The sequence below is a fragment of the Vigna umbellata genome, chromosome 1 (genome assembly GCF_029865625.1).
Source record: "Vigna umbellata cultivar VRB3 chromosome 1, Vumbellata_1.0, whole genome shotgun sequence".
NCBI lineage: Eukaryota > Viridiplantae > Streptophyta > Magnoliopsida > Fabales > Fabaceae > Vigna > Vigna umbellata.
The window spans coordinates 34,682,386-34,694,282 of NC_142165.1; the positions used below are offsets into that span (position 1 = coordinate 34,682,386).

The 11,897-nt window shown below is 34.3% G+C and overlaps 1 protein-coding gene across 1 annotated transcript; it reads left to right on the top strand.

Annotated features, from left to right (window-relative positions):
- Positions 1–10,643: 10,643 nt before the first annotated feature.
- Positions 10,644–11,671, top strand: LOC124827103 (FCS-Like Zinc finger 6-like). Its single transcript, XM_047300087.2, has 2 exons — positions 10,644–11,040; positions 11,170–11,671. The coding sequence occupies exons 1-2, from the start codon at positions 10,781–10,783 to the stop codon at positions 11,336–11,338; spliced, it is 429 nt and encodes a 142-aa protein (XP_047156043.1). The 5' UTR covers positions 10,644–10,780; the 3' UTR covers positions 11,339–11,671.
- The last annotated feature ends 226 nt before the right edge of the window (positions 11,672–11,897 follow it).

The following is an 11,897-nucleotide window of genomic DNA, read 5'->3' on the forward strand; positions in this document are numbered from 1 at the left end:
AAAGCCTTGGCTTTCAATCTCAGGTTGATTGAAAGGACACTGGATGTAGGCATTGAGGCCGAACCAGTATAAACCTTGTGCTTGTATTTCTTTCCTTATCTATTTTACTTTCATTGCATGCGCTTTATTGCTTGGATTTCAAGAAAGATTGAAGATCATTCTTAGTTTGTGAAAAGATTTATAAAGAAATTGTTTTTATTGATCACCAAATCACTCCCCCTCTTCGTAAGAGAAACTGGCCATATATTTTCTAACAATTGGCACTAGAGTAGGTTTTTGAAAATTACTCAAAATATAATCGATTATATTTTCCATGAAATCGATTAATTGATCCTGATGGCCTTTGTTTCTTCAATCATGAGAAAGAGTGAATTTGATAATGATTGCATGTATGTTACTTGTAACGATAAATGAATTTCTACTATTAATGGTTTTTATGAGTCTTTTAAGACAGGGATATTTCAGAATTCCTCTTAGGAAAGAAAAATTGGTGGAAGAAAAATTCACTAGATTCCTGAACATAAAGAAGACAAATATAGATCTCAGGAATGATCAAGAGATGAGCAAGGACCAAGATTTACAGGGTACTAATCTTAGTATGATGGCAAAGTCAAAGACAGCTAGAACAAGTTCCAAACAAGATGAAAAGCAATCCCTGTGGTATCTGGACAATGGATGTTCGTGACAAAAGACAGGAGATCCAACCAGATTCACAAGTCTCTCTCACAAGACAAGCGGCCATGTCACTTATGGTAAAATCCAAACACTATCTTCATATGAAATAGAAAATGTGTTGCTTGTTGAAGGACTAAAACATAATCTACTTAGCATAAGTCAACTCTGTGACAAAGGGTTAAAAATAACATTTGAACATAATCATTGTCTTATAAGTAATGGCTCTACAGATGAAATTTTGCTAATTGGAAAGAGGTGCAATAATATCTACATGATTGACTTTAGAAAAGCCTTCTTTAAATCTGTTATATGCTTTCTAACTAAAGATGTTGATGCATGGTTGTGGCATAAGAGGCTAACAAACATTCATATGCCACAGTTAAATAAACTTGCTTCTAGGAATCTTGTTGTTGGTTTATCAAACATAAAATATATTTATGATAGGCTTTTTGATGCTTGCCAAAAGGGAAAACAAAAAAAAACTTCTTTTAAAACCAAGAGAGAAATGTCTACTTCTAGACCTCTTGAGCTACTTCACATGGATTTGTTTGGTTCCTCTAGAATCAAAAGCCTTGGAGGAAATCTTTATGGATTGGTAATTGTAGATGACTACTCTAGATATACCTGGACATTTTTTCTTTTTGTCAAAAGTGATACTTTCAGGGTATTCAAGAAGTTTGCAGCCATGATACAGAATGAGAAGGAGCTCAAAATCAAGTCAATCAAGAGTGATCATGGGAGAGAATTTTAGAATGAATGCTTTGAAGATTATTGTGCTGAACTTTATGTGTTGAAGAATCGGTACATGTTGCATTTGATGAACACATTGATAATGCTACTAACCAAATGCATTCTAGAAAGTGTGTAGATGCAGGTGACTTTATAGGTGAAGAGCATGAAAGTGAGGAAATTCAAGAAAATCAAACTTCAGAGATTACTGCAGAACCTCCAGAACTGAATCGTTTAAGGAATATAAAACTCCAAGAAATGTGTCAACAAGTAATATCATTGGAGATATCACTAGAGGTGTGTCTACTCAAAGGAAACTCAATTAGTTTTGTATGAATGTGGCCTATGTATCCCAGATTGAGCCCAAAAAGGTTGAAGATGCACTATTTGACGAAAACTGGTTAATGGCAATGCAAGATGAGCTTAATCAATTTAAGAGGAACAATGTTTAGGAACTTGTTCCAAGAGAAAAGGCTCAACAAGGCATTGGCACTAAGTGGGTTTTTCACAATAAAATGGATGATTCTGGAGAGATTATATAGAACAAAGCCAGATTGGTAGCAAAAGGATACTGCCAAGAGGAATGAATGGATTACAATGAAACTTATGCTCCTGTGGCCGAACTAATCATAATTCTTCTAGTCATTGCTTCAATGATGAAATTCAAGTTATACCAGATGGATGTGAAGAGTTCTTTTCTAAACGGCTACATTAAGGAAGAAGTATTGGTTGCATAGCCCCTTGGCTTCCAGGATTTTGAGTATCCAGACCATGTGTTTAAGCTAAGGAAAGTTCTGTATGGTTTAAAACAAGCACGAAGATCATGGTATGAAAAGTTGAGTGAATTTCTTATCAAAAAGGGATTCCTAAGGGGTAAAGTTGACTTAACTCTCTTTATTAAAAAGTCTGGTAAAGACTAATTATTTGTACAGATTTGTGTTGATGACATCATATTCGGATCTACTAATTCTCTACTGTGCAAGGATTTTTCGAAGACTATGCAGGATGAATTCGAGATGTCTATGATGGAAGAACTTACTTTCGTTGTCTACAAGTTAAACAAGTCAAAAATGGCATCTTTATACACCAGTCAAAATACTGCATTGATCTTTTGAAAAAGTTTAAAATGAGTGAATGCAAAGAAGTTGTTACACCTATGGCAACAAATGTTTGCGTTGACCTGGATGAAAAATGTAAACCAATTGATCAAAAACTATACAGAGGTATGATTGGCTCCTTACTTTATCTAACTGTTAGTCATCCTGACATAATGCATATTGTTTGTCTTTGTGCTAGATTTCAATCAAATACAAAAGAATCACATCTCATTGTTGTAAAACGTATTTTAAAATACCTAAAGGCAACAATTAGTGTTGGACTATGGTACCCTAATAGTTCAAATATTTTTCTAGAAGGTTATAGTGATTCTGACTTTGGTGGTTGTAAACTAGATAGGAAAAGAACTAGTGGCATATGTCACCTTCTAGGCTATTCTCTAGTGACTTGGCATTCAAAGAAACAAGCTTGTGTGGCACTGTTAACCACAGAAGTCGAGTACATTGCAGCAGGAAGTTGTTGTGCTCAGTCTCTTTGGATTAAGAGCCAACTAGAAGACTATGGTATTCTGTTAAATCATATACCTTTTAAATGTGACAACATAAGTTCCATAAACTTAACCAAAAATCTTGTACTTCATTCCAAAACCAAGCACATTGAAATAAGGCACCACTTTATAAGAGATCAGATTTTGAAAGGTCAAATCTTAATTAAATATGTGGATACCTTATATCAATAAGCTGATATTTTTACAAAGCCTCTGAAGAAAGAGAGATTTTATACTATAAGGAATGAATTGGGAATTCTTGATCAAAACTGTGCAAAATAACATTTAATGATTATATTTGTTGTATGTACGCAAACTGTGTTATTCATTGTCATACTTGTCTTTTTTGCATAATCATACTTGATTTGATGATTCTGTTTTTTCACATTTACACTTAAAACTGTACTAACACTCAACAAAGATTGAGAAGAATGTGATTTGTAGGTCTGTGACTATATAAAAAGTGTCTACAGGAACTAGCATTGATCTGAAATGAGATATGAGTTGTTCTACAAAATTTAATCGATTGCAAAAGTAGTAGAATCGATTAAATTGCGTGAATGTGGTTTCAAATTTCTTACTATTAAATCATTTAATTTGAACCACTCATTTTAATGATATACGTGTTTCATTAGTGTATACATATACAGTTTGATGTATATCTGCATGATTGATTGACTGTCTCTTTGCTTCAAATATACATTGTGTACTTATACCTTTTTTGCTAATGCCCAAAGAGGGAGAGATAGTTGAAATTGTTTGTTAATACTAATTGAACTAACGAGAGATAGATGAAATATTTGTGACTATGTATCTGAATATAACTGTTTGAAAAGAATTTATGGTTGTGAATTGTACATCATGGTTGTTTTATACATCATGGTTGTGCATCATTAAAAAAGGAGGACATTGTTGATAAGGGGAGCAATATAAGTGCTAAACTCAATCCTTAATGTGTTTGGTTTTTGGTAATGACAGCACATTGATTGTAACAACACATATATGTTTTCATGACACAACAAAAATGTGTATTTGTGATTGATACATATGTTAGTATGTAAATGCTTTCGTTATGATTGATAAATATGATGACATGCACTAGTAAATAAACAACTTTTTAACTCGCACATTACGCTTCGGTTTCAAAAAATCCGAAGCGTATAAAAAACAGTGGCAATTTTGTAATTATGGCGACACTATATGCCTCAATTTAGTTTGAACCAATGCCTAAGGGGTATACTGCCTCAGTTCTCTGACCAACTGACGCAAAAAACCCTACTGAATCAGACTTTTCACCCGACAACTTTTTTGAAATAGGTCTACTGCCTCAGTTCTCTAACGAACCGAGGCAAAAAACTCTGACAGTTTTTTTAAAATAGGCCTACTACCTCTGTTGTCTAACTAACCGAGGCAAAAACCCTGACAACTTTTCTGAAATAGGCCTACTACCTCGATTCTCTGACCAACTAAGGCAGTATGTCCTACAAGAAACTGATTTTGAACGTTTCAAATCCATTTTGTCAACCTCTATTACCTCGGTTCCATTTTCACCGATGTCATAAGCCCTTTATGCCTCGGTTTAAGCGCGAACCGAGACCTATAATTAGTAGATATTTTCAAATTTTTCATTCACAATTTTATTTTGAATTTTTTCTAGAAGGTTTACGCATCAGTTGTTTTTATAACTAAGGTAATAGCCTCTTCGATTGTTAAATTCTAAAAGCGTAAACATAGTAACCACATTTTCAGTCTTTCTTCTTCATCTTCCGCCAGAGAACGAGAAATGCTTCTTCCAATCTTGCCCGAACAAATTGTCACTCTGCCGTCGCTGCCTCCACTGTTGGTCGTCGCTGCTGCCTCCACCACTAGTTGTCGTCGTTGCCTCCATCACTGGTCATTGTCTCCTCCGTTTCATCCTTATCGGCGTCACCGCCTTCATCCTCCTAGTCCTCTTGCTTATCTTCTTCATATATGTTATCCTCCGCCCACCAAGCCCGCTTCACCCTCCAAGACGCCACCCTCTTCACCTCCAACCTCTCTTCCCTCATCCTCAACATTTTTTCTCTCACCATGCAGGTCACCTTATCCGGCCACAACCCCAACTCTTGCATCGGTGTCTACTAACACGCACTTCACCTCCACGCCTCCTACCATAGCCGTAGATCTCCCTCCCCACCGCCGTCCCCGACACCTACCAGGGCCACCACGACTTCACCGTCTGGTCGCCTTTTCTCAGAATAGGCAAAACTCCCAATTTTTTTTTAAAAAAAAGGCATTTACCGCCTCGGTTCGAATCCAACCGAGGTAAAAGACCCCCACATACTACCTCGGTTCAGAACTGAGGCAAAAAGGTTACCTCGCCTGTATATACCTCGGTTCATGAATCGTTCCGTATAGACGAAAATAACTGGTGTCGTTTCCCTTTACTTCACTAGTGATCTTGATTGGTCTGCATAGTATTGTGATCTTAATTGTGTTTATATCTTCTGTATTCATACTAAATGTTTTAATGTGATAAAACCACAAGCACAAAGCAACTCTGTATGAAATAATCGATGACATTGATGTTATAATCAATTGAGTTCATCAGACAGCTTATGTTTTAAACTGTGGCAAAACAAGTTTTAACCGATTACATTAAGTGTATACTCGATTAAAACTCGTGTCTTTGCAAACATATTTTTGAAATGTGTTGTGATGAGTTTTGAAGTGAAAAAGTTTTCAAAATCTGTTTAAATGTATAGCTTAATCGATTATATTGTTTATGTAATCAATTAAGTTTGCTATTCTTTGAAAATTGTTTTCAAGCTAAGTCATACCAGTGATAACGGTCATATTTTCAAATATTTTTACTAACATTTATTAGCAATTGATTACACTAAATATACATTCAATTAGCACTGTTTTAATTATAATTTTGTAACAACTATAAATAATGTAACCGATTGCATTACTTACGTAATCGATTGAATTGCATCTGTTATGGGAAAACTATTAAATTGACGCAGTGCACACTACTCTCAAGACTTTTTGATCATTCTAAACTTTCATATCTGATATTTGTGAATTGAGAAAAGAATTATAGGTGTGTTCAGACGCTCCAGGAAACAAGATATACAAAAGTTGATAATCTTAAAGGTTTCTTGAAAAACATATTTGGTTTTCACTATTGATCAACTACTGCACTACTGAGGTGTACTCTTGACTGATCAGATTTTGATTTTTGGCAATCTTGGATTATGTTGTTCCTTGTGCTTGCGGCTAGGAAGAAGAGCGAGAAATTCTTTGTACTTTGAGAGATGTCTCAAAGGGTAACTATAGAAGATGATTGTTCTTGCTGCAGGGATTTGTTATTGGCTATATTAGATTATTGAGTTAGAGAGATGATTTACATTTTGACAGATTGATTGATGTAAAACCTTATTATGATATATTTACACTAGTGCAGGAAGAGGATACGACACCGGTTAATTTCACTCATAGGTCTCGGTTTTTGAACCGAGGCATATTCAGGCAAGGCAAAAAGTGGTAGCCTTTTTGTCTCGGTTCCAAACTGTGTTATTTTGTTTGTCTCTACGCCTCGGTTAGAACCTAAACCGAGGTAGTAGGATTTTTTTTTTCTTTAGCCTACTTCGTTTTTTATTTCAATTTCAGATTTTAATTTCAAACCCCAAACAGAAAAACGTTAAAAATGAACAAGAACTCAGATAACAAAATGAATAATTCGAGGAGATAACCACGCTGTTTCACAAACTCAACAAACTCAGATAACACAACTGGAACCCCAAAATTAGATGAATAACTGAAACCCTAAGTTGCAAAACCAAAAACAAAAACCCCAAATCTGAAAATGAAATTTCAGAAACCCTAAAATGCCAAATCGAAAAACGATTCACTCCGCTGCCGCCTTCCTCGCAACGCGCCACCGCCTTCTTCGCCGCGCCTCCCCGCTATCAGACGTGACCTCACCGCTATCAGCCGCGCCTCGTCGCCCCTCGCCGCTATCAGACGCGACCTCGACATTATCAGACGCGACCTTGCCGTTATCAGCTGTGCCTCGCCGCTATCAGACGCGACCTCGCCGCTATCAGCCGCGCCTCGCCGCTATCAGTTGCGCCTCGCCACTATCAGACGCGACCTCGCCGCTATCAGTTGCGCCTCGCCGCGCCTCGTCGCTATCAGACGCGACCTCGTCGCGCCTCGCCGCTCTCAGATGTGACCTCGCCGCGCCTCATCGCGTCTCTCCACGTCTTCATTGGCCACTCACCTCCATCACAACACTCTCGCTGCTCGTCCGCGTTCAAGGGAAGAAGCTTCAGTGAAACAGCGTGGCTACTGGTGCGCATTGAAGAGAAAGAGGAGGATCTAGGCTTGCTCCGAAAGGGATCTGGTGCGCCTTCAAGGGAAAGAGTGGGTTTGCTCCGAAAGGGATTTGGTGCGCCAGGGAAAGAGGAGGATCTGGTGCGGTGCGCGTTCAAGGGAAAGAAGCTTTACCCTTAATTAGGTGACTAGGCCCACTTGGTAATATCGTAGAGAAAGGATCTGGGCCTATACGGCCTCGGTTCAAAATATAACAGAGGTAATATTACTATGTTTCTGTTTCGGTTCTCCAATTTAACCGGTGCCTATTAATATTGACTTGACTGATTTGACGTGTTGCAGGTCTTTATGCTTCGGTTCTGCGTGCAACCGAAGCAGTATCATTTTTTCTGACCATTTCAAACGAAAAGCCTAGAAAGTTAGTATATATTTAGGCACGGGTTGCCTTTGAAACCGAAGTGGTAGAACTGTTCTGCACCGGTCTTCTTTGAGTCGAGGCCTATAAGATCTCCTTAATTACGAAACTGCCACCGCGTCTGGATAGACAGCGATTTGGTGTAAACAGAGGTCTAATGTGCGAGTTTAAAAGCACATTTTTTACTAGTGTTATATTTTGATTATATGATTTGAATTAAGGAGATACTACATGAAATCAATGTATGTATTAATTATAGTATGATTAATGATGATGCAATTCAACGTGAAAGAAACAATTTAGCATTGTTGATATGTGATGTGATATAAAAATTATATTGAAGACCGTGATGAGATTGTAATGATACATTAAGTTAAGAGTATCATACAAGAAAGAAAAATAAAAGTTTTATATATTAAATTGAAAGTGAGAATCATCAATATTGTAAAATTACCCCTTCATAAGAAGATGTCACATGAAATTATATTGAAGTTGTTAAATTATCAAACAAACTAATATATTATAACGTGTGTTAGTTTTTAAAAACTACTAGAATATGAAACTGAAAGTATATTATGTTTATTACATAAAAACTTATTTATTTATTTATTTGTACAGAAACTCATTTAATGATATCTTCAAACAATTAATAATACTGTTATTAATTTTCTAAAAGTATAATATTATTAATAATACTTTTATTAAAAAATACTGTTATTATTTAAATATCATTAATTTTCTAAAATATCATTAATTATTTATCTTGTAACAAGATTAATTAATAACTATTATATTACTGAAAAAGGAAATCAAAAGTATATATTAATTATATAAAAAATATCATTTATTGTTATCCTGTAATAATAGATATACTTATTTAAGAAAATCATGAAATAATCATTCTCGTTAATCATTATCATACGATAACCCACCGGTATTAGCTTCTCAAAGTTAGTGTTAAATTTTTACCTAAAAATTAATTTAATAACTAAATTATTATACTAATTAAAAAGGGAAAAACTTAAATATTAAGTACGTTTTATGTCATGCAATTTTTTTAATAAAGTCATTGATTGAAAGATCTAGAAATTCTTTTCAATATTTTGCGTAGTGACGTGGACCTTCGGCTAGCCAATCAGATTCAGGAAAAGTGACATCTGTCTTTATGACTCGAAAGTATCCAAATCCCTATTTTGACACTACGGAGAAAACTAAAAATAGTTATTTTTTTAGTTCTCATAGTATAGTTGATGCGTAATTTCAATTATTGACAGAATTGTTTTTATAGATTTTAACTGATTAAATTAACTTTCTCACTTTAAAATTTCATTTGATAATTAAAAGAAATATAATAAAAATGGTATACTATTGATGCATTAGGTACGATATTGACAACTCAATGTGTTTGTTCATACTATTCACTTTTGTATTTATTTCATTTTAAAATTTATTACTGATTGAGTTTTTCTTTGATGTAAAAGTCAAGCTCATTTAATTTTACATATACAAAATAGAATATAATAAAACTTAAAATAAACATAAGTATTCTTACTTGCATAAATAAAATATTATAAAAATGTCTAATTAAGAATTTTATCTACATTAATAAAAATATTTAAAACTCAAATGAATAAATATTTAACTGTAATTGGAAAAACAAGGATTTAGGAAGATAAGCTAATAAATTATTTTCAATATGTTTTATGAATCTAAAATAAATGTGAAAGATATATAACAGTAGCAAAAAGATCAATTTTAAATTTTATATATTTTAAAATATTTTTCTTATATGAAAGAGACATTATAATTTTGTAAGTGAAAAATGTTTCTTTTTATGCATAATCCAATCACTCATGTATATGTCGTTGAAATTTAAACTCGTTATACATCAATTATTTTAAGAATAAAATTTAAATTATTTAAATGTCACACTAGTAATAATTAGTACTTAAACTAGATGGAAGGGATGTTACAGTAGAGTCGAAGATGGATAATTTCTATTATTATTCGACCTGTATTAGAAAATTTAATTCATTATTTGTTACTTATTGAATATGCATTAAGAAAATATTATTAGATTTTTTAAAATTCATAGATATTTATAAATATCCCCAAGTAATATAATATTTATATCCTATTAATTTATAAATGAATATTAAATTATTCCGTTTGAAATATCCCTTATTAAATGTAACAAATTTTATCTGAGAACTAAAATATTTTTATATATGCTAATAGGACTTGTTAGATGTTAAATATTTGATATTAATTATTCATTCTTCTTATTTCATATAAGAAAAAAAAATATAAAGAAAGTTATCTTTTCTTATTCCATTTCTTTCTAGTCCATTATTTTATTGGTAACAAGATTTTTGTCTTTCTTTGATATAGGTGTATTACTAATATTGAATTTTATAAAAATGAGAAAAAAAATTGATAAGTTTAAAGATAAATGAAAGGAAGGGTAAATAAAGTAAAGTAAATAAATCAGCAGGATAATTGAGTATTATAGAACTATGTAGCATTTTACCATTATTTAATATATATTATTAAAAGTAATTTTACACAACTAATAACATGTAAATTTACTTTAAATAACTAGAAGAAATGTCCATTAGATGTATTTTTATAAAATTGCATTAATAAAATTTCAAAGTCATGATCGTCAATCTAAAAGAAATTGAAATTTATTTGATTTATTTTTTTGGTTCATCTTTAAATTAACTCATACAGAAACAGTCCTTAGTAGAGTTTACTTGAATTGAAAAGAGAGTGTTGACGTGAGATTTCCTTTCCAATTAACGAAGATTGATGAATCATGAGCATCATCACGTAAAAATCAACGGTGTTGCTTCACTCCTCGGTTTCAGGCTCTTGTTTTATTTATTTATCTACCCCAAACGGACCACTGTTTTCACCTTCACCCTCCTTCACTCACTTCTCTCTTCTTCTTCTTCTTCACTGCTCATACCAAACCGAAACTTTAGAGAGAGAGAGGAATAGAGAGAGAGAGAGAGAGCACAACGAAATTACCCAAGATGTTGCTGGGTAAGAGACCTCGTCCTCCAATGAAGAGAACCACCAGCATGTCCGAAATAACGTTGGATCTGAACGCCGCCGCCTCCGATGCAACCGACCAACGGAGATCAGGTTCTGGTGGCGGTGCTGGTGGCGGCGCGTTAACACCAAAAAGTCTCAGAAGACATTCTTCGGATTTCGTAGACACACCACACTTCCTGCGCGCGTGTGCCCTCTGCAAAGGCCGTCTCGCACCCGGTCGAGACATCTACATGTACAGGTTTAACTCTGTTGCATTCTCAACTGTTCCCGTTATCTCCATAGTTTATTTATTTATTTCTTAAATCTGAATTCCTTCTGATTCTTTTTATTTGTATAATTGGAACTTTTTTTTTTTTTTAATTTGTAGGGGTGATAATGCTTTCTGCAGCCTGGAGTGTCGTCAGCATCAGATGATCCAGGACGAGAGGAAAGAGAAGTTTGTGACGGCGTCGAAGAAGCAAGTCGTGGCTCCTCCACCGTCTGGTTCTCAAATCGCCGCCACCACCAAGGGCGAAACCACCGTGGTGGCGTTGTAGATGTGAAATCCAAACCCAACATGTCAAAAACGTGTTTTTATAGCTCCCTCTCTTTCTCTTTATTCTCTTTTTTAGCGTGGCGACTTTTTGGATAATGGGAACGGGTGGCTTTCCTTGCTTACACGCGCAAACTGGAGGAGTGTTATTTTTGGAACTTGGAAGTACCTTGTAGTGATCAATCCCCTTTGGATTTAGAATCCATAGATATAATTATTGAAATTCAAATTGAATCCACTGTTGCTGCTTTTGCTGTCTAGTTTTCTTTTTCTGCAGTTCGAAACTCTAATTATGAACACTTGCAGATGTTTGAATATTAGTTCACAGTTTTCACCACGAGCAATTTCATATCCTTATTTCACTTGGTTCGTTGTTTCGAAGAACCATGCGTGTTTGTGGGAATTTTGTTAATGGTGATTCCTCAAAGGAATAAATTTCTGTTTATAAGCAAGTATTGCATAACACAGATCCTGATTTTTTTTTTCTTTGAGTAATGAATCCGTCAAATCAATCTATGCGTGTTATCTCATTAAAACGGGTGTTTGAGGCAATTCCAAAGGCC